The sequence below is a fragment of the Bufo gargarizans genome, chromosome 5, assembly GCF_014858855.1.
Source record: "Bufo gargarizans isolate SCDJY-AF-19 chromosome 5, ASM1485885v1, whole genome shotgun sequence".
Classification (NCBI taxonomy): Eukaryota; Metazoa; Chordata; class Amphibia; order Anura; family Bufonidae; genus Bufo; species Bufo gargarizans.
The window spans coordinates 95,519,328-95,543,404 of record NC_058084.1 but is presented as its reverse complement, the minus strand read 5'-3'; the positions used below and the strand labels follow the sequence as shown (position 1 = coordinate 95,543,404).

Genomic DNA, 24,077 nt, shown 5'->3' with positions numbered 1-24,077 from the left:
AGATTTCAAATAGCTCTGATATAGCAGGAACCACTAAATTATGAAATTGCTAAATTGGGAATTGTACTTCAACCCAGAACAAAAAATGTGCTTTGACGGACACTAAATATCTTGCCCAGCAACAACAGTACAGCGGTGGGTAACGAGAGATTTAGAGGGATTTAAATTTGAGGCCTAGTATTTAGGCGCTGGGTCACCGGTATGGATTTAGTGACAGAATTAGACTTGGAAATGCACAGAAGCGTGTGTGTGAAGTTATTCTGAATGACCCTATGTGCACCTTCAATATTATATACCCTTTTAGGGATAGATTTCAAATAGCTCTGATATAGCAGAAACCACTAAATTATGAAATTGCTAAATTGGGAATTGTACTTCAACCCAGAACAAAAAATGTGCTTTGACGGACACTAAATATCTTGCCCAGCAACAACAGTACAGCGGTGGGTAACGAGAGATTTAGAGGGATTTAAATTTGAGGCCTAGTATTTAGGCGCTGGGTGACAGGTATGGGTTTAGTGACAGAATTAGACTTGGAAATACACAGTAGCGGGTGTGTGTGAAGTTATTCTGAATGACCCAATGTGCACCTTGAATATTATATACCCTTTTAGGGATAGATTTCAAATAGCTCTGATATAGCAGAAACCACTAAATTATGAAATTGCTAAATTGGGAATTGTACTTCAACCCAGAACAAAAAATGTGCTTTGACGGACACTAAATATCTTGCCCAGCAACAACAGTACAGTGGTGGGTAACGAGAGATTTAGAGGGATTTAAATTTGAGGCCTAGTATTTAGGCGCTGGGTCACCGGTATGGATTTAGTGACAGAATTAGACTTGGAAATGCACAGAAGCGTGTGTGTGAAGTTATTCTGAATGACCCTATGTGCACCTTCAATATTATATACCCTTTTAGGGATAGATTTCAAATAGCTCTGATATAGCAGAAACCACTAAATTATGAAATTGCTAAATTGGGAATTGTACTTCAACCCAGAACAAAAAATGTGCTTTGACGGACACTAAATATCTTGCCCAGCAACAACAGTACAGCGGTGGGTAACGAGAGATTTAGAGGGATTTAAATTTGAGGCCTAGTATTTAGGCGCTGGGTCACCGGTATGGATTTAGTGACAGAATTAGACTTGGAAATGCACAGAAGCGTGTGTGTGAAGTTATTCTGAATGACCCTATGTGCACCTTCAATATTATATACCCTTTTAGGGATAGATTTCAAATAGCTCTGATATAGCAGAAACCACTAAATTATGAAATTGCTAAATTGGGAATTGTACTTCAACCCAGAACAAAAAATGTGCTTTGACGGACACTAAATATCTTGCCCAGCAACAACAGTACAGCGGTGGGTAACGAGAGATTTAGAGGGATTTAAATTTGAGGCCTAGTATTTAGGCGCTGGGTGACAGGTATGGGTTTAGTGACAGAATTAGACTTGGAAATACACAGTAGCGGGTGTGTGTGAAGTTATTCTGAATGACCCAATGTGCACCTTCAATATTATATACCCTTTTTGGGATAGATTTCAAATAGCTCTGATATAGCAGGAACCACTAAATTATGAAATTGCTAAATTGGGAATTGTATTTCAACCCAGAACAAGAAATGTGCTTGAACGGACACTAAATAACTCGCCCAGCTACAGCACTAGGGACAGATTTAGCTGGATATAAATTTGAGGCCTAGTATTTAGGCGCTGGGTGACCGGTATGGATTTAGTGACAGAATTAGACTGGGATATGGCCAAAAAATGAACAGACTATTGCTGGTTAAATGCACTTGGTGTGACAGCTTCACCCTGATGTAGGCTTTAGCCAAAAAACAACCACACCATTGAGGGTTAAATGCACTTGGTGACAGGCGCAGCTTGCCCCTGATTTTGTATATGGCCAAAAAATGAACAGACTATTGCTGGTTAAATGCACTTGGTGTGACAGCTTCACCCTGATGTAGGCTTTAGCCAAAAAACAACCACACCATTGAGGGTTAAATGCACTTGGTGACAGGCGCAGCTTGCCCCTGATTTTGTATATGGCCAAAAAATGAACAGACTATTGCTGGTTAAATGCACTTGGTGTGACAGCTTCACCCTGATGTAGGCTTTAGCCAAAAAACAACCACACCATTGAGGGTTAAATGCACTTGGTGACAGGCGCAGCTTGCCCCTGATTTTGTATATGGCCAAAAAATGAACAGACTATTGCTGGTTAAATGCACTTGGTGTGACAGCTTCACCCTGATGTAGGCTTTAGCCAAAAAACAACCACACCATTGAGGGTTAAATGCACTTGGTCGCAGCTTGTGCTGGCGCACCACAAGACACAAAATGGCCGCCGATCACCCCAGAAAAATGAGACTGACAAACGGTCTGTGCAGCCTAAAAACAGTGAGCAATTGAGGATCAGCAGCTCAATGATCCACAGCTGCAGATCGATCAGTTAATCAAGTCCTTTGGAGGAGTTAATCTGCCTAATCTCGCCCTACTGTCGCAGCCGCAACCTCTCCCTACGCTAATCAGAGCAGAGTGACGGGCGGCGCTATGTGACTCCAGCTTAAATAGAGGCTGGGTCACATGGTGCTCTGGCCAATCACAGCCATGCCAATAGTAGGCATGGCTGTGATGGCCTCTTGGGGCAAGTAGTATGACGCTTGTTGATTGGCTGCTTTGCAGCCTTTCAAAAAGCGCCAAGAAAGCGTCACAAAAGCGCGAAGAAAGCGACGAACACCGAACCCGAACCCGGACTTTTACGAAAATGTCCGGGTTCGGGTCCGTGTCACGGACACCCCAAAATTCGGTACGAACCCGAACTATACAGTTCGAGTTCGCTCATCCCTAGCCTCATGCACACGACCGTTGTTTTTCTCGGCCTCCGTTCCGTTTTTTTTTTGCGGATAGGATGGGGACCCATTCATTTCAATGGGTCAGCAAAAAAATGCTGATAGTTCATCCGTTTGTGTTCCGCGTCCATTGTCCGTGTTTCCCTTCAGCAAAAAAAATAGTTCATGTCCTACTTTTTTCACATTTGCGGACAAGGATAGGCATTTATTACAAGGGATCTGTGGAAGAAAATGGATCCTCCAAAAAATGGATACTGCATCCGTCTTTTTGTGTGGACGCACAATTTGCGGACGCAAAAAACAACTGTTGTGTGCATGTAGCCATAGGCTGTTAATATGTGATACAAAATTTTGTTGGAAATGTCTCTTTAAGGCCTCTTTCACACTACAGTTTTTTGCGTTCCGTATACGGTCCGTTTTTTGCGTTCCGTATACGGTCCGTATACGGAACCATTCATTTCAATGGTTCCGCAAAAAAACGGAATGTGTTCCGTATGCATTCCGTTTCCGTATTTCCGTTTTTCCGTTCCGTTGAAAAGATAGAACATGTCCTATATTTGGCTGAGAATCACAGTCCGTGGCTCCATTCAAGTCAATGGGGCCGCAAAAAAAACGGAACACATACGGAAATGCATCCGTATGTCTTCCGTATCCGTTCCGTTTTTTGCGGAACCATCAATTGAAAATGTTATGCCCAGCCCAATTTTTAATATGAAATTACTGTATACTGTATTTGCCATACGGAAAAACGGAACGGAACAACGGAACGGAAACGGAACCACAACGGAAGCAAAAAACGGAACAACGGATCCGTGAAAAACGGAACGCAAAACACTGAATGCAACATACTGTAGTGTGAAAGAGGCCTAACCAAAAGAGCGAGGTAGTATATTAACCTTTCAAAAATGAGCATCACTGGCGAGATTGTTGTAGCCTAAGGCTACATGCACACGACCATATGTGTTTTGCGGTCCGCAAACTGCGGATCCGCCCAAAAAATGGATGACATCCGTATGCCACGGTTTTTTATTTGTGTATCCATTGTAACAATGCCTAAAACGGACAAGAATAGGACATGTTGTATTTTTTGGGCGGGGCTACGGAACGGACATACTGATGTGAACAGCACACAGTGTGCTGTCTTCATTTTTTGCGAACCCATTGAAATGAATGGGTCCGCATCCTATCCGCAAAAAATACAGAATGGACATGGAAACAAACAACATTCGTGTGCATGTAGCCGAAAACTACGATTTTTGGCTATTGCTTTGCTTTCCTTTATAACCTACAGGAGGATTTGGATCAATGCTGCTCCAAGTATCCATTTAAATATTGCTAAAACAATAATTGCTGGTGACCAGCATTGATTAGCAATGAATTAATCAAGTCATGCAGTCATCAGCTCCAAAGCCAGTAGGTCATTACTATTACCATTATGTATCAATCCTGGAAAATGATAGACCACTCATGACAGGGCAAGCCAAAAATCTATCTTGAATAATGACCACAATTTATATGTAGACTTTACTCATAGTTTCCTGTCAAAATCAATTATTTGGAGAAAATGGATGAATAACGGACTGGGTTCTAGTAGTTTATGAATGGAAATAAAAGTATAAAAATCCCCCCAAAAATAAAAATGCAAAACTACAGTTAATAAATAATAACATACATATTTCGCATAATCTAACTTCTTGTTAACTAAAATTGTTTGGAATAATACATTTTATTTCGCCAGATGTAAACATACAATACAATATATGTAATACAAAGTATATACAATATACATATTCCAGTATTAAGCAGCAAACCAAAACACTGTGCCTAGTGTTCATGGACAAATATGGCGAACAATGTACAATAACACTCCAGTATCAAATATCACATTTCTGCATTTACAATATTTAAAGGAAAAACGGTACATCATTTTACTTTACTTTTGGTTGCTACAGACACAAAATGAATCATTCATATACAGCTGACAACTATATACATTTATTTACTTAAATCTATAAGATTATATTTGTACTCAATACTTATATTACAGTAAATATAACACACCACTCGAAGACTGAATGTGTGTATGCAATAATAAATTCATAAAGTTCCTAGGCAAGTTGTGGCACAAGTCTTACTAAAATCTGTCATTGAGAATTCTCAAAATTAATCATACTGCAGATGTTATCTGAGTAAACCCTTCATTGGTCCCACCACCTCCTTGAGGTGTGTAGGAAGTCATCTCCACTGCTAGTCATACTGGCTTGGTAGTCCGCTCCCCATCCCTTGTGTAGGCTGGATCATGTACAGTGTTTCCAACTCTGCTGTTTCCTTGCCGATCCAGTCTTAGTTTTGAAGGAAAGCAAAAGTCTTTGAAACATCTCTTAAAATTTTCATCGAGGAACGCATACAAGATTGGATTTAAACTGCTATTAGTGTAGCCCAACGCAATGCAGAAATAATAGATTGAGCTTACAGCAATGCCTTGTGGTACATCTACAAGGGTTTCAACCAGCACAAAAATGTGAATTGGGGTCCAGCATATAATAAATACGGCTACAACAACCAGCACAAGTCTTGTTATGCGCCGGAGATTTCTGTCTTTTTCCCGAGATCCGGAGAGTAGACGAACACTTTTTAATCGCAGGATCATTAAGGTATAACAGATAGTGATAATAAACACGGGAATGACGAATGCAAAGATGAATACGCAGATTTTCATCACTGTGTCCCAGTACCAGTAAGGAGTTGGAAATTGAAGGGCGCATTCTATGACACCTGAAAGGGTACAAAGAAAATTCAAGTCCATCAGATTTGCAGAAAGTAACAAACTGGTGCACCCACAACCAAACAATCAGTTCTACAGACCTCAAGTGTTTCAAGTGCTATCTTATGTCAAAAGGGTTCTCCTGACTACGGATATTGATGACCTATCCTTCAGACAGGTTATCAATATCAGATCAGTGAGGGTCTGACACCTAAGACCCCCAGTGTTCAGATATATAGGGGCAGCATTGAAAACTACATAGTGAACAGAGGGAGTGCTTTAGATGGGTGTTTTTTATTGGTCAGGGAGGTCACACCTGAGTTTATATTTGCTTAGAGTTAGATATCTCTATCTGCTTTTGTACTGAAATTTGTAGCAAAGTCCAGCATTCATGAATCCAATAAAATCCAACCACATGCATCCATCATGAACGGATCCGTTTGTATTATCTGTAACAGCCAAGACGGATCTGTCTTGAACACCATTAAAAGTCAATGGGAGACAGATCCGTTTTTTATTGTGCCAGATTGTGTCATTGACTTACATTGTGTGCCAGGATGGATCCGTTTGGCTCAGTTTTGTCAAGCGGACAGGAAAACGCTGCAGGTAGGGATGGAGACTGAACGGAGGCAAACTGATGCATTCTGAGCGGATCCTTTTCCATTCAGAATGCATTAGGGCAAAACTGATCCGTTTTGGACCGCTTGGTAGAGCTCTGAATGAAAGTAGCCTTACAGATTTCAGACCTACATGAGGACCTTACTTAACCTATGTAGGTCTGAAACATGTAAATCATGTGTTTTTTTTTTCCTTTAATCTTGGATTATGGTGATTTCCAAATGAAGCCTGGATTTTACCTTATATGTGAATGCTGGACTTTCCTTTGATTATTGTTGTATCCGACCTCTGTTGGCATCTCAATTTGAAATCCGGGGAGCTGAGTGTTTTTAGTGCATGCTTCTATATTAAAAACGGTATTATTCTTCAAATATATTTACATTAACATTGCAAATGAAGAAGGAAAGCAATAGCAGGTGTATCATGTGTTGGCACAGAACATTATTTTGTCTGATAAAGCACACAGCTCGCATCTGCAACTTCTAGGCCACATGTCTTCCACTGATTCACAATAGAGCAACCAAGCATAAGACATCCTCGCCACTAAGACCACCAAGGCCATATTTGTAGTAAGATAGTTAAATTCGTTTTCAAGGTTTTCTCTCAAGTAGAATATAATGATGCACAAATACACATTCCTTGGATATTATGATATAGCAGTTCAGGGTGAAGGACGGCATTCAGCAGAAAATGACATCTTGTAGTGAACGTTTACTCACAAAATAGACTTATCACACTACAGGAACATGAAATCAATTTACAAGATTAGAACAACCGCAAAGTTAAATTTCAATCAGTCCACGTTTATAAGAACAGTTGTACAAAGGCAATAATATGGCCTATTCAAGTTAAAATGGAGCTAGATTAGTTACCCACTGATAAATTGCACACATTTAGTCCAATTTTACATTCAATCATGTTCTTATTTACAGTAGAGGGATTAAAGTAGATTACAGGTGGGTTGGTAGGTGGTAAGTAAGGTGGCCAATACATTAGTCCAGGGGCGTTACTAGGTTAAAACATTCGGGGCCTGTGCTCCTGATGTTTTTTCTCAGACCCCGAATGCCCTGCCTGCCGGATAGATACAACTGTATTGCTGTCCTCAGGATGGCAATACAATTGAATCTAATGTGCTGCAAGAGCTGAAGGACCTGTGATGACATCACAGTCCATGTGATCAGTTCTAGATGCAGTAGCTGAAAAGGACCTGGGATGACGTCACCATCATGTGAACAGTGCAGGAGAGGATGGCTCAGAAGTGAAGAGAAGTCCTGGGAAGAAGCTGTGGTGAGGTCTGCTATATGGGGAGAGATTAGTGAAGGGGTAGATTACTCAGTGTGAGAGGCAGAGCAATGTTGGGAGTTGTAGTTATTTAACTGGGACTGTATGTTAGGGCTGAAGGGAGGGAAGTTATTTACATGGGACAGTGGGATGGAGTGATGTTATTTACATGGGACTGAAAGTTGAGGGGGTGATGTTATTTATATGGGAATGCATGTTGGAGGTGGCTGGGGCAGGGTGATGTTATTTACATGGGACTATATGTTGAAGGCGGCTGGGGAGGGGGTGATATTATTTTCATGGGACTGAATGTTGAGGGGGTGATGTTATTTACATGGGACTATATGTTAAAGGCGGCTGTGGGAGGGAGTGATATTATTTACATAGGACTGAATGTTAAGAAGGTGATGTTATTTACATGGGACTGTATGTTGAAGGCGCCTGGGGAGGGGGTTATGTTCTTTACATGAGACTATGTTGAAGGCGGCTGGGGAGAGGGTGATGTAATTTACTAGGGACTGTATTTTAGAGGGGGCTGTAGATAGAGGGATGTTATTTATGGGACTGTATATTTGAGGGGGCTGGAGAGATGGTGTGATGGTATTTACATGGGACTCTATGGCGGAGGAGGGAAATGTTATTTACATGGGACTTTATGGTGGAGGGGCTGAGGAATTATAATTTCTAACATTATAGGGGGCAATATAAATGCTGAAGACACTTCAGGGCGAGCATTATAATAGTAGGGGGCGATATAAATACTGGTGTCACTGTGGGGGCATTATAACAGTAGGCGGGTGATATAAATACTGGGGTACTTCAGGGTGAGCATCATAACAGTAGGGGGCTTTATAAATGCTGGGGGCACTGTGGAGGCATTTTAACTCTTAGGATACTGGAGGTTTTTTCGTTTTTGTGTTTTATTTTTTCTTCTCTATTTTCCTTGAGCCATAACTTTTTTATATTTCTGGTCACATAGCTGTATGAGGGATTGTTTTTTGAGGGAAAGGTTGTACTTTCTAATACCACCATTAATTATGGCATAAAATGTAGTGTGAAGCGGTAAAAAAAAATCAAAATTGGGTGGAATTGGAAAAAAAATCTATCCCTCCACTGTTTTACAGGTTTTGTTCCCACAACGTTTTGTTTACAGCAAAACTGACCCATGCCCTTTATTCTCTGGTTCAGTTCAATCACAACGATACCCCATATGTATAGGTTCTTTATGTCTAAATAGTGTACAAAATAAATGTAAACTTTGATAATAGTTTTTTTTTTTACATCATCATATTCTGACCCCTTATACATTTTTTATACTTATGTCTACTGAGCTGTTTAGGGGCCCATTATTTGCAGAACAATATGTAGTTTCTATTTATACCATTTTGGAGTGTGTATGACTTTTTGATCACATTTTATTAAATTTTTTGGTAAGAAAAGCAATGAAATAATGGCAAAGTGACCATTTTGACCCTTTTTTCCATTACGCCATTCTCAGTATTAGATTTTTTTTTATATTTTAATAGTATGGGTGTTTTCAGTCGTGGTGATACCCATGATATTTATATTTATTGTTTTTTAGGTATTTTTTTTAAATATACGAAAATGGGATGATTTAAACTTTATTTTTTTATTTTTTATATATATTTTTGTAATTTTTTGTGATGATTTTGTGACTCATATATGAGCCTATAAATTACTTGTATGTTTTTTTAATTTTGGTCTATCAGGGATTTTAAAAATGCCATTTAAACTAAATTTTGCTTATTTCTTCTCCTGGCCTGCCATCTGGTGGTGAAAATAAGAATTACAGCATGAACACTTTCAGCCTAATCAGCGAGGCTGAAAGTGTTCAGCGCACGTGCCAATGCCCCAATTGGCCACACGGGGCATCGGTAGGAAGCCCAAAAGCGAGAGCTTCGGCTACTTTCACACCTGCGTTTAGAAGCGGATCCGTCTGGTATCTGCACAGACGGATCCGCACCTATAATGCAAACGCTTAGATCTGTTCAGAACGGATCCGTTTGCATTACCATGAACAAAAAAAGAAAAAAACATATATATATTTTTTTTTGTTCATGATAATGCAAACTGATCCGTTTTGACTTTACATTGAAAGTCAATGGGGGACGGATCCGTTTGAAAATTGAGCCATATTGTGTCAACTTCAAACGGATCCGTCCCCATTGACTTACATTGTAAGTCTGTACGTATCCGTTTGCCTCCGCACGGCCAGGCGGACACCCGAACGCTGCAGCCATTAACCGAGTTCTGCCTAATGTGTATGGCCTGATTAAGTCTTACGGCTAACACATATTTCTGCTAGTATGACAGATATGCCATTCATGCTGTAAAATATTACTTGCTGGTGGGCAGGGAGCACTTATTTACTTGGGGGGTCCAGTCTGAGGTGTGATTGGGGGTCTGAACTGGGGTGCAATTAACATTGAGGGTAAGATCTGAGGTCTGATTCTTTTCCTCCTTTAAAGCCTATGTGTGTCTTATGGGCAGGTGCATCTGATAGGGTAAAAATCATACATCTCTACCTCGCCATAAGAATATATATATATTTATACACACAGCGAGGTACAGATGTATGATGTAACCGGCTGATTTCGAGTGTTTTACATAGTGATGGACTAACATCGGCTGGGACGGTTCACGAACGCGATCGCGTGAACGAGATCAAATGTTCGCGAACCACAAGTTTGCGACGGGCCTCATCCACTTTAATGTCAGGCAAACCTAAAAAACCTTCAGCTCATATTTTCAGCCACCAAATATTTAGTAGAAGTGCACAAATAGTCCCACAACATGGACAGTGACATACTAGAGGGGGATCAATGACAAAATTTACAACAAAAAATATGTCTCTTAATTAGTGGACATTTTTATTCATCTTAAAGGGATATTCTCTGAAATGTGCCCTGTTGGAGCCTAGAAATGTTTTATTTTAGGCCACGGGAGTACGGGCCTTAAAAATTAGGCATTCACCTGACATAAAAGAAATTCTCATTATGTGGCTCGAGGTACATTATGCGGTCAATGGATACAATTTTTACTGAAGGCCACTGGACTACAGGCCCCAACAGACAGAAAAGATCAACTGATTATGTGGCCGAAGGTATATTACACAGTCAATGTATATCAATTTTACTGCAGGCCAGTACAAATACATTTAAAAGAACTAAAAATTGGATTAAAAACATGGTTAACGAAATCCACCCTCTTGAAAAACTAACCTAATGATAATAGTTGAATTTCGATAACACGTGGTCGTCACTATTGTTGAATTCCTTCGAGGCCCCAAAAATTATGCATTCACCGTACAGAAAAGAACAAGTAAGTATGTGGCTGGAGGTAGATTACACGGTCATTGGATATCAATTTTACAGCAGGCCAGAGGACTACAGGCCCCAAAAATTATTCATTCAATGGATAGAAAAGAACAAGTAATTATGTGGCTGTAGGTAGATTACACGGTTATTGGATATCAATTTTTCCTGAAGCCAGTGTATTACAGGCCCTAAAAATTATGCATTCACCGTACAGAAAAGATCAAGTGATTTTGTGGCTGGTATATTAGACTGTTAATGGATATCAATTTTACTGAAGGCCAGTACAAATACAGGTCAAATACATATGTTTAAAAGAACTAAAAATATAAAACTGGATTAAAGACATGGCTAACGAAATCCCCCCTCTGAAAAAACCCCTAATGATAATAGTTGAAACTCGTGGCCATCACAGGTGTTGAATTCCTCCGAGGCCCAAAACATTAGGCATTCAAAGGAAAGAAAAGGCCTTTTATGCCTCATTATTTACATAAGACATGAACCATTATTTGTTCTTGGTGTTGTAGGATATGTGTGGGCTGGCATGAGGAAATTAAATGTCAATCAATTAAACGTGGTCCTCATAGGTGTTGAATTCCTCCGAGATCCATGCCTCATTCATTTTTAGAAATGTGAGGTAGTCCACACTGTCGTGAGTTAGGCAAGTGCGCTTATCAGTAACGATTCTCCCGGCTGCGCTGAACGTCCTTTCGGACAGGACAGTGGACGAGGGGCAAGACAAGAGTACCATGGCAAGTGGAAGGTGGAGTGGAGGAAAAATGGGAGGAGAGAGGAGAAGGAGAAGAAGCAGGATGTGGAGCACCGAGAGTGTGGCTTTGTGGGTTCTGACGGTGTTGCTCCCACTGGGCTCGGTGATGGGAGGCCAGGTGTCTTCTTAAGGCGGTGGTCACTAGGTGAGTGTTGGGCTTACCGCGACTTATGCATTGACAGCACAGGCTGCAGATGGCAACACTATTGTCAGCAGCAGACATGCTAAAAAATGCCCACACTGCAGAGCCATGTGTCGACTTCCTGGGAGCGCCAGATGTGACCATGCATGGTGGATGGCTCGTACTAGATACATTAGCAGTCTGCTTTTTGCTACCTGTCTGCTTCTCCTCCCTATCTGCTGCTCCGTATCTCCCTCTGCACTCCCCTCCTTTTGCTCTTGTGGGCACCCACGTGACGTCCATCGACACGTCATCATCGTCACCTTCACCAGCACTGACATTAGAGATCTCGGAGTAGGCAGCAACAGCGATGACCACTCTCCTTGGGCTAATCTGGGTAGTGTCGTAAGACTGCTGCGGGGCGACCGTTGATACCTCCGCTTCCTGATCTGATACCAAGAATGGCTGCGCATCGGTAAGATCTTGGAATGGATGGGAAAATAATTCCTCTGACTCGAATGGAGGGGATATGGTGGTGGTGGTGTCTTTGGGGGTGCACACAGCAGAGACTGTGAGAAGAGTGAAGAGGGTGCAGATAGAGAGGATGAGGAGGGTGCAGAAGCGGAAGGCTGAGTGAGCCACTCAACCAACTCTGGTGCTTCCTTTGACGTAATCTCAGGCACCTTCTGCAACTTCCCACTTAGGCTCCGGCTTGGTACACCTGCCCGACCCCTACCACCCCTGCCGAATGGCTTACCTCTTCCTCTGCCTGTAATTTTTAAAATGACCCTTTGACAAAAGTCCCTATAGAAGAGCAGTATTTGTGGAAGAAGGTATATCACACCCCTGCCTCAATCAGTTTTTGGTGGGGGCAACTGATATATCACAGCAGTAGAAATTATTTGTTCCAATAGCGTTTGTCACTCTTTGTAGCTGCAGTAATGCAGCAGAACCGCACACAAAAGCTGCACTTCCCAAATGCACTATATAGAAAGTATAATATTGTTATATCACACACCTGCCTCAATCACTTTTTTTTTTTTTTTTGAGGGGGGGGGGGGGGCAACTGGTATATCACAACAATTGCAATTAGTTGTTCCAATAGCGTTTGTCCCTATGTATAGCTGCGGTATCTCAGCAGAACCGCACACAAATGCTGCACATGCGCTATATATAAATTATATTATAGGCATATCACACCCCTGCCTCAATCATTTTTTTGGGGGGTCAACTGGTATATCAAACCAGTTGAAATTTGTTGTTCCAATAGCTTTTCTCCCTCTGTATAGCTGCGGTATCTCAGCAGAACCGTACACAAATGCTGCACATGCACTATATATAAATTATATTATAGGTATTCACACCCCTGCCTCAATCATTTTTTGGGGGGGCAACTGGTATATCACAACAGTTGCAATTAGTTGTTCCAATAGCATTTGTCCCTCTGTAATAGCTGCGGTATCGGAGCAGAACCGCACACAACTGCTGCACTATACAAATGCACTATAATATACTTTCTCTTTTAGAAAGTATATTATAAGTATGTCACACCTATCGATAGCACACCTATACCAGTCCTTAAAAGGACTTTTGTGGCCCTATTAGCTAGCATTTGGTGTCTCTAACAGTCTTTCCCTGTTTCACACAGCAACCTCTCCCTACTCTGGCAAAAGACTGAATGTAAAATGGCAGCCAGATTGGGTTTATTTATAGGGTAGGGGGTGTGTCCATGTGCTAAAATGTCTCAATTGGCTGTCCTGTCCCACCTGATGGATGTGTCATGGGTCAAAGTTCGGCACAATGCAAAAGAATATGGCTCCGGCGGACATCGCCATATGTTCGCCTGTTTGGCGCGGTTTGGCGAACCACGAACGAGCAAAGTTCGCTGCAAAATGACCGCTAGGCGAACTGCAAGGCCATCTCTACTGACAGACCCCATGTAGTCTGCCACGATGCGGGCAACCCGCTGGTGTTGACTGCTGCTGCTACTGGATTGCGCATAATGGTAGAACAACCACATCTCACCCATAGGATCACCTACTCGGCTGGAGCTGCTTGGTCCAGCCACCTGCTAGGTGAGATGGGCGGGGAGAACTGGAGCATGAGGCTTAGGGTTTGCCTGCTCCAGCCGGAGGATCAAACAGGCCCGCAGGTTATTCATACAGGCATTTCTCCGGCTGTCTGCGATGAACTGCTCCAGTTTCCCCTTGCAGCGAGGGTCTAAAAGGGTGGCCAACCAAAAATCATCCCTCTCCTTAATTTTCTTGATCCGGGTCCCTCCTGAGGCATCGCAGCATGTGGACAGCCATGGGGAAAAGGACAGGCTGCTGTGACTCTTCTTGGCTGTCTGGGACCATGACATCTTGGTCGTCCTGCTGCTGCTGTTCCCTGTGGGAGTGGCCCCACCCCGGACTAACGATGCCCCCAGAACCGACTCTCCCTCCTGACCAAGGCCCAGACTCCTAGACGTCGGCAAAACTCCTCAACAAATTCTTCCTCCTCCTCATCCTGGGCCTGGTCTTGGTGGAGCATTGTTGCCTCTTCTTGCTCCACCAAGGCACTCTCACCAGCATCGAGCAGGCAATCTAGTGTCCTGTCCAGCAGTAACACTATGGGGAGCACGTAATTGAGGCCTGCTCGAATGGGGCCAACACGTGGCAGACCTGGTGTATCTGCCCCCACTCCGCATTGGTGATGTAGGCGAGTTGGTATGATGGCCCAGAAGTGCCTTGGTCCAGCAGGTATTCTTTCACCCGTCGCTGCTCCCACAACCTCTCCAGCATGTGGAGGGTGGAGTTCCACTGCGTCACGCTGTCAATAATCAGCCTGTGAGGTGGCAGGCTGTTGTCCTGCTGCAGTTTGAACGGGCACATGGTGGCGGTTGGGGAAAGCGCTGGAAGTGGCTGGCAATTCTACGTACATGTTGCACGATGTTGCTCAACCTTGGGTATGTGCATAGGAACTTCTGTACCACAAGGTTGAGGACATGTGCCATGCAGGGCACGTGTGTTAGACTGCCAAAATTGAGGGCGGCAAGGAGGTTGCTGCCACTGTCACAGACAACCATACCTGCCTGGAGCCTTTGGGTGTCAGCCACTTGTGGACCTGAGCCTGGAGGGCAGCGACGCTTGTTGGGGGCTCAGCAGCGGTGGAGACAGGGGCTTGATGAAAAGAAGCAGTTTTCCCCGGACACGCTAGGGCGGCACCACAAACTGAGATGCAGCCACATCTGTTGATCCCTCCCCGCCTCTTTGGAGGGACATCTCTGCTGGTCCGGGCATCCATTGTCAGATGCATTCTGTCGCTGACAGCGTGATCCAGAGACAGGGATACATTCTTAACAATGTGCTGGTGTAGGGCAGGGATGCCGGTCCTGGCAAACAAATGTCGGCTGGGGACACACCATCTGGGTTGGGCCTGCTCCAACATCTCCTGGAATGAATTGCAGTCCACAATATTGAAGGGCAGCAGATGTTGATAACCCTTGCCAGGAGCCCATTGAGTGAACGCAAGCGTTGGTCCCCGGAATGAAGGGCGCGGTGAGTTAAAATGCGTCGGCAACCGGCGGCTGGCTCCAGACGGCAGTGGAGGCGATGGAGGAGGGTGCAGAGGAAGCAGAGGTCTGACTTCCGGTACCAATACCTCTAGGAGAGGGAGTGGAGGAGTGGGAATACATTGTTGGAAGGGGTGGGGTGGCTGCAGGACAGTGGCAGGACAGTGGCAGGAGCAGCTGTTCCCTGTGCACTGCTGCTGCCGCTGCTGCGACCACCGTGCATCTGTTCACACTCCCACCAGTGGTTGACGCTCAGGTGCTGGGTAAGGGCAGTCATACCCAGCCGAGCAACAGACCTCTCTCTCTCCTCACCCTGGCATGGCACAACTGACAGATGGCAATTGTCACAACGTCTGCTGCCAGGGTGAAGTAAGCCCAAACAGGCGACTTACGCACCGACCTCCTGTCAGATAGGGTGGTGCTGGCTTGCGCCTGTTCAGGCTCGGTGCGCACAGGTGGAGGCGGCACCTGCTGCTGCTGCCGCCGCCTCGTGCTGCCATTACCAGAGGAGCCCCTGCCACTGGGCTCCCTGGTGACCTGAAGCACTCGGGTACCTACCTTCCTCATCAGTGCTGCTGTCACCTAACAAGGGAGGTGGCACCCTCCTCTTCATCCCCTGTAATGTCAGACCCAAGGTTGACCAGTGGTTGGTTGACTGAGGGGAACAGCAGACGTGGAGCCCCTGACCCGGCTCCGCTGTCCCCTCGGTGATGCTTGGGTCTGACTAGTTGCGGGGGTTCTGTGGCTGAAACCACCCGCACCAGTTGAAAGGGAAGTCACTGGGGTACTGGCGGGCGGTACCCCCTCCCCCTCCTCCTCCTCCACTTCCATCCCTTCCAAAAGGTCCTGAGCATCTGGACCAAGCTCTAGCTCACTCTCCTGCATTATCACCCCCAAGATGTCCTTCTCACTGTCACTGTCAGACAGCATCAGGGTCGATTCTTGGGGGCTGGGAGCTGTTCCTGCAGGAGGCGGAGAGCTGCTGCTGCTCAGAGCCAGGGCAGAGGATCACTAGCTTGTGTTGCGAATGACACCACTGCCTCTGCGTCTTGAAATGAAATGGGGCAGCTGCCACGTCCAGAAAAATAACGGATCAGGCGATGTCCCTGTCACCTGCCCCGCCCCACTGTTGGTGGAGGAGCGGCCCCATGCTGGCAGCGGTCCAGCACTGGAACCTACTCCCCTACCACAACCGCGGCTGCCGGCATGCCCACGTGCACTCACGATGTGTTTTTATGTACAAAAAATATATATAAGAAAAATAATGAGGGAATTTGGGAAAACTTTATTAGGTTGGGGACAATGGGGCAAAAAAGGTAAAATAAAGTATACACGGAACCCTAAAACACCGAAAAATACTTTTTTATATTTTTTTTTTCCCACAGAAAACAGTCTACTACAGTTTCTACTCTAGGGGTCCCATTTGAAGCCCCCCTGATGCACCCCTAGAGTAGAAACTCCATAAAAGTGACTCCATCTAAGAAACCACACCCCTCAAGGTATTCAAAACTGATTTTACAAATGTCGTTAACCCTTTAGGTGTTCCACAAGAATTATTGGCAAATAGAGATGAAATTTCAGAATTTAAATTTTTTTGCAAATTTTCCATTTTACAATTTTTTTTCAAGTTACAAAGCAAGGGTTAACAGCCAAACAAAGCTGATTATTTATGGCCCTGATTCTGTAGTTTACAGAAACACCCCATATGTGGTCGTAAACCATTGTACGGGCACACGGTAGGACACAGAAGGAAAGGAATGCCATACGGTTTTTGAAAGGCAGATTTTGCTAGACAGTTTTTTTGGACACCATGTCCCATTTAAAGCCCCCCTGATGCACCCCTAGAGTAGAAACTCCATAAAAGTGACTCCATCTAAGAAACTACACCCCTCAAGGTATTTAAAACTGATTTTACAAAACTTCGTTAACCCATTAGGTGTTCCACAAGAGTTATTGGCAAATAGAGATGAAATTTCAGAATTTCCATTTTTGGGCAAATTTTCAATTTTACTATTTATTTTCCAGTTACAAAGCAAGGGTTAACAGCCAAACAAAACTCATTATTTATGGCCCTGGTTCTGTAGTTTACAGAAACACCCCCATATGTGGTCGAAAACCACTGTACGGGCACACGGTAGGACACAGAAGGAAAGGAATGCCATACGGTTTTTGAAAGGCAGATTTTGCTAGACAGTTTTTTTTTAACACCATGTCCCATTTGAAGCCCCCCTGATGCACCCCTAGAGTAGAAACTCCAAAAAAGTGACCCCATTTTAGAAACTACGGGATAGGGTGGAAGTTTTGTTTGTTCTAGTTTAGGGTACATATGATTTTTGGTTGCTCTATGTTATACTTTTTGTGAGGCAAGGTAACAAGAAATAGCACCGTTATATTTTTTTGTTAGTTACAACATTCATCTGACAGGTTAGATCATGTGGTATTTTTATAGAGCAGGTTGTCACGGACGCGGCGATACCTAATATGTATACAATTGTTCTATTTATGTAAGTTTTACATAATGATTTCATTTTTGAAACAAAAAATATATGTTTTAGTGTCTCCATAGTCTGAGAGCCATAGTTTTTTCAGTTTTTGGGCGATTATCTTGGGTAGGGTATGATTTTTGCGGGATGAGATGACGGTTTGATTGGCGCTATTTTGGGGTGCATATGACTTTTTGATCGCTTGCTATTACACTTTTTGTGACATAAGATGACAAAAATGGCTTTTTGTACACAGTTTTTATTTTTATTTTTTTACGGTGTTCACCTGAGGGGTTAGGTCATGTGATATTTTTATAGAGCCGGTCTATAAGGACGCGACAATACCTAATATGTATACTTTTTTTTTATTTATGTAAGTTTTACACAATGATTTCATTTTTGAAACAAAAAAAAAATCATGTTTTAGTGTTTCCATAGTCTAAGAGCCATAGTTTTTTCAGTTTTTGGGCGATTATCTTGGGTAGGGTATGATTTTTGCGGGATGAGATGACGGTTTGATTGGCGCTATTTTGGGGTTCATATGACTTTTTGATCGCTTGCTATTACACTTTTTGTGATGTAAGGTGACAAAAAATTGTTTATTTAGCACAGTTTTTATTTTTTATGGTGTTCATCTGAGGGGTTAGCTCATGTGATATTATTATAGAGCTGGTCGATACGGATGTGGCGATACCTACCATAAAATGTATACTTTTTTTATTTATGTAAGTTTTACACAATATTATCATTTTTGAAACAAAAAAAAAAATCATGTTATAGTGTCCCCATAGTTTTTTAAATTTTTTGGGCCATTGTCTCCTGTAGGGGCTCATTTTTTGCGGGATGAGGTGACGGTTTGATTGGTACTATTTCGGCGTACATGCGACTCTTTTGATCACTTTTATTACATTTTTTGGGAAGTAAGGTGGGCAAAATTTCAATTTCCTGATAGTTTTTTATTTTTATGGCGTTCACCGTGTGGGGAAATTAACATGACCGTTTTATAGATCAGGTCGTTACGGACGCGGCGATAGCTAATATGTGTAGTGTATTTTATTTTTTTAATTTTTATTCAGTGATAAATGTGTTTTTATTATCTTTTATTCACTTAAAAAAAAAATTGGACCCAAACCCACTTGGTTCTTGAAGATCCAGTGGGTCTGATGTCTGTATAATACAGTACAATACACCATATAGTGTATTCTCTTGTATTTTACTTACATTGTCTGAACAGATCTATGCCTTTAGCATAGAACTGTTCAGCACCATGGACAGCAGGATGCCTGAGAAGGCGTCCTGTTGCCATGGGAACCTTCCCCGTCTGCCACAACTGAGCAGACGGGAAAGGGGAAGAAGGGGAGCTCCCTCCCTCTGTCACCCCATCCATCTGGGGGCTGCAAAGGCACAGCAGCCCCCCGATGGCAGAGGGAGGGAGCTCCCTGACTTAACCCTTTCCATACAGCGGTCCGTACGGACCACGGTATGGAAAGGGTGAAACGGCTGACATCGCAGCGATGTCAGCCATTTATACCAGAGTGTCAGCAATGTGCTGATGCTCTGGTATACGACTGACCACCAATGAATATTCAGGGGGAGGCGGGCGGGGGATCGCGATCCTGCCTGCCGCACCGCCCGCCTCTCGCAAACACCCGCACCGCGCCGGCATAAAATCATTCAGGGGTGCAGGGGGGTTACAATTTTTTGACTTTGGCCATTTTTTGACTTTGGCGGTCCGGGACCGCAGGGATCAGAAACTACAGAAAGCGCTGCAAACCGCAGGTCTGAATTGACCCGCGGTTTGCAGTGATCGCCGATATGGGGGGGTCACAGGACCCCCCTCGGCATTGACCCTGGGTGCCTGGCTGTGTGTAACAGCCGGCACTCAGCGCTGTCACCATGTCTGCAGAGATGATGACAGTTTAATGTCAGGACGAGTATACTCGTCCTGGAGCGCTAAGTACCAGTGCTCCATGACGAGTATACTCGTCCTAGGTCCTGAACGTGTTAATGGCATTTTTACACAGCAGGCCAATTTACCAGAACTGAACACAAAAATGTAAGACCTTAAAGAGGTTGTGAAACCCTACAGACCTGTGGTGCTCTGCTGGGCTACCTAGATGTCAGCATCTGGTTTGACATTGCCACAGCCAATCACTGGCCACTGCAGCCTGGCTGCCCTTACGTCATGACAATTGGTCACATGATGCAAGGGGATCCGGTCTCTGCCACGGCCAGTGACTGGCTGCGGCCATGTCAAGCTGGATGTTGACATTGATGGAGCCCAGCAGAGCATTGCAGGCCTGGAGGAGAAGTAGCTGGGAGCCAGCACTGAGAAGCAGGTAAGCTATCTTCCCTTCACAGGTCCAGCCAAGTGGAGGTGGGAATGCAACCCCCTCCCCCCCCCCCCCCCCCCCATTCTTTCACAACCCTTTTAAATGTACAAACCGGATTCCAAAAAAGTTGGGACACTAAACTAATTGTGAATAAAAACTGAATGCAATGATGTGGAGATGGCAGATGGCAATATTTTATTTGTAATAGAACGTAGATGACAGATCAAACGTTTAATCCGAGTAAATGTATCATTTTAAAGGAAAAATACGTTGATTCAAATTTTCAAGGTGTCAACAAATCCCCAAAAAGTTGGGACAAGTAGCAATAAGAGGCTGGAAAAAGTAAATTTGAGCATAACGAAGAGCTGGAAGACCAATTAACACTAATTAGGTCAATTGGCAACATGATTGGGTATAGAAAGAGCTTCTCAGAGTGGCAGTGTCTCTCAGAAGCCGAGATGGCTAGAGGATCACCAATTCCCACAATGTTGCGCAGAAAGATGGTGGAGCAATATCAGAAAGGAGTTACCCAGAGAAAAATTGCAAAGACTTTGCATCTATCATCATCAGCTGTGCATAACATCATCCGAAGATTCAGAGAATCTGGAACAATCTCTGTACGTAAGGGTCAAGGCCGTAAAACCATACTGGATGCCCGTGATCTCCGGGCCCTTAAACGACACTGCACCACAAACAGGAATGCTACTGTAAAGGAAATCCCAGAATGGGCTCAGGAATACTTCCAGAAACCATTGTCAGTGAACACAATCCACCGTGCCATCCGCCGCTGCCAGTTGAAACTCTACAGTGCAAAGAAGAAGCCATTTCTAAGCAAGATTCACAAGCTCAGGCGTTTTCACTGGGCCAGGGATCATTTAAAATGGAGTGTGGCAAAATGGAAGACTGTTCTGTGGTCAGACGAGTCACGATTCAAAGTTCATTTTGGAAATCTGGGACGCCATGTCATCCGGACCAAAGAGGACAAGGACAACCCAAGTTGTTATCAACGCTCAGTTCAGAAGCCTGTATCTCTGATGGTATGGGGTTGCATGAGTGCGTGTGGCATGGGCAGCTTGCATGTCTGGAAAGGCACCATCAATGCAGAAAAATATATTCAGGTTCTAGAACAATATATGCTCCCATCCAGACGTCATCTCTTTCAGGGAAGATAATGCCAGACCACATTCTGCATCAATCACAACATCATGGCTGCGTAGGAGAAGGATCCAGGTACTGAAATGGCCAGTCTGCAGTCCAGATATTTCACCTATAGAGAACATTTGGCGCATCATAAAGAGGAAGGTGCAACAAAAAAGGCCCAAGACGATTGAACAGTTAGAGGCCTGTATTAGACAAGAATGGGAGAGCATTCCTATTTCTAAACTTGAGAAACTGGTCTCCTCGGTCCCCAGATGTCTGTTGAGTGTTGTAAGAAGAAGGGGAGATGCCACACAGTGGTGAAAATGACCTTGTCCCAACTTTTTGGGGATTTGTTGACACCATGAAATTCTGATTCAACATATTTTTCCCTTAAAATGGTAAATTTTCTCAGTTTAAACTTTTGTTCCGTGATTTATGTTGTATTCTGAATAAAATATTAGAAATTGGCACCTCCACATCATTGCATTCAGTTTTTATTCACGATTTGTATAGTGTCCCAACTTTTTGGGAATCCGGTTTGTATATTATAAATAATGTAGTAAGAAAATCTGAAAAAGTAATCACTGACTTACCAAATACAAATGACTAGCATGCTCGTAACTTTTTCAACACTAATAAATTATCACACATTGATTTCTGCAAATTGAATCTCAATAAAGGAGCTGGGAGAAGAAAACTAATTAAAGTGAAGACAAAACAGTAAAAAGCTTCCCAAGAGGGTCTGAAAACAAGATTGAATTTGTTTGAATTCATAGTTAAACTGTGATAAACAATTGCCTGCTTATCTTTAGATGTAAGAACAGAGATTATGCTTAAGTGACCTTCTTACAGTAGCAAGACAAAAGCAGGATAAAAAAAAGATAATACCCTCCATGAAAAACGGATAAATAAGAATATTCACCTGTAGACTACAATTTCTACATGTTGTATGGAGGATTGACAAATGTGAGCAATAGGACATGATCATCCAGCCGACTGTTATTGAATGTGTATGGCAGCCTTTTCCTATCTAAAAATGACAAAGTTCAATAGATTGCAAGATAGATAGATTGATAGGCAACCTATTTTGTATACGATACGTTACATTGCAAAATGAAGTTTCTACATGTATTTATTGTATATGTATAACACTAAAGGGTTGTGCAAGAATTGGGGAGTGGGGTTTGGCAACCCTCCCCCCCTTTACCAAACCTATAAAGAGAAGACTAGTTACCTGCTTCCTGGAGCTGGGTCTCCGCTCCTTCTCCTCCCAGTCTGTGATGCTCGGCTGGGCTCCTCCAATGTAAACATCTGGTTTGACATCGCCACAGACAATCACTGGCTGCAGCGGTGACCGGCTACCCTTAGGTCATGACAAATTGTCACATTAAGCAAGGGGATCTGGTCACAGCCAAGGCCATTGATTGGATGTGGAGATGTCAAACCGGATGTTTACATGGAGGGAGCCCAGTGTAGCATTGCAGGCCATGAGAAGAAGCAGTGGGAAGCCAATGCCGGGAAGCAGCTAAGTAATCTTTCCTTTACAGGCCTGGAAAAGTTAAAGGGGTGTTGCCACCCCCACCCCCCCTCCTCAATTCTTGCTCAACCCGTTTAAAAGTTTATGTTCATAATAAAGCAAAACAAAAAGTCAGCAGATATACAGGAAACATACTCACCATCACTCATTTTGGTTCCTCCAAGTGCAATGGCAGATATTCCAACAGAGGATGAAAGCATCCAGATGCACACGTTGATGAATTTTGCTTTTAAAGGTGTACGGAAATCAAGTGCTTTTACAGGATGACACACTGCAATGTATCGGTCAACACTCATCATGGTTAAAGTGAATATACTGGTAAACATATTATAATAGTCAATCGATATTACAATTTTACACAAAATGTCTCCAAATGGCCAAGAGTTCATTAAGAATTCAGTGCTTTGAAAAGGCATTGTGGTTGTGACGAGGGCATCGGCCAATGCCAGATTAAATATATAAATGTTGGTTGCAGTCTTCATTTTGGTATATCTGTTGAGAGAAAATGTAATTGAAACTCAATTAAAATGATGAAAAAACTATGTATTACAGTGCCTTGAAAAAGTAATTATACTCCTTGAACTTTTCCACTTTTTTTCATGTTGCAACCACACATTTAAATGCATTTTATTGTGATTTTATGTGATAGAAAAACACTAAGTACTGTAGCAAGTATGTGAGAATTGAAAAGAAAATGAAACTGTCACGGCTTAGTGTGGTAAATACACTCCACACTGAACACAGAAGGGAAGGGAAAAGGTATTAGGCCTGGAACCTAGGGAAAGAGAAATGGTCACACCATCACACCTAGTGAGTCCCTACGCCAAGCCCTGACTGCTATTAGTATGAACAGACCTTGATGGTAGGAATGTTCATACGCAGGAACCTAAGCCCAATCTCACCCTGGGGAAAACAACAAACAACAAAGAAGATACACTTAACTTCCAGAAGTATGCGGACAAGCAGGAACTCAGAAAAAACCACCAGGACTTCCACAAACAAGTAGCTATCAACCGCATAGCATGATGGGTGAGCCCAGACTAAATAGAGGGAAAGGAATGACCACCTAAGCTACACCTGAGACGAGAGGTGTGGTAATCCCTAGGTGGGACTGTGACAGTACCCCTCCTTCTACGGGTGGCTTCCGGACACCCAGGACCGTCTTTATCTGGATGAGCCCTGTGAAAAGCGTTTACAAGATGATTAGCATTAATGTCGGCTGCTGGAACCCACATCCTCTTCTCTGGTTCATAACCCTTCCAGTGGAGGGATTTACGGAGA

The 24,077-nt window shown here is 43.3% G+C and overlaps 1 protein-coding gene across 2 annotated transcripts in view; it reads right to left on the bottom strand.

The window, feature by feature from the left end:
- Positions 1 to 4,676: 4,676 nt before the first annotated feature.
- Positions 4,677 to 24,077, bottom strand: part of OPRK1 (opioid receptor kappa 1) — a 149,237-nt gene continuing 129,836 nt past the window's right edge. Inside the window, exons 4-6 of one of the 2 annotated variants that reach the window (XM_044294200.1) lie at positions 22,936 to 23,288; positions 22,182 to 22,289; positions 5,551 to 5,637 (exon numbers count right to left, since the gene is read on the bottom strand). In XM_044294200.1, the coding sequence (XP_044150135.1) occupies positions 22,198 to 22,289; positions 22,936 to 23,288 (445 nt within the window). In that variant the 3' untranslated portion in view covers positions 5,551 to 5,637; positions 22,182 to 22,197. Of the gene's footprint in view, positions 5,638 to 22,181; positions 22,290 to 22,935; positions 23,289 to 24,077 lie in introns of both variants that reach the window. The other variant, XM_044294199.1, reaches the window with a different exon arrangement.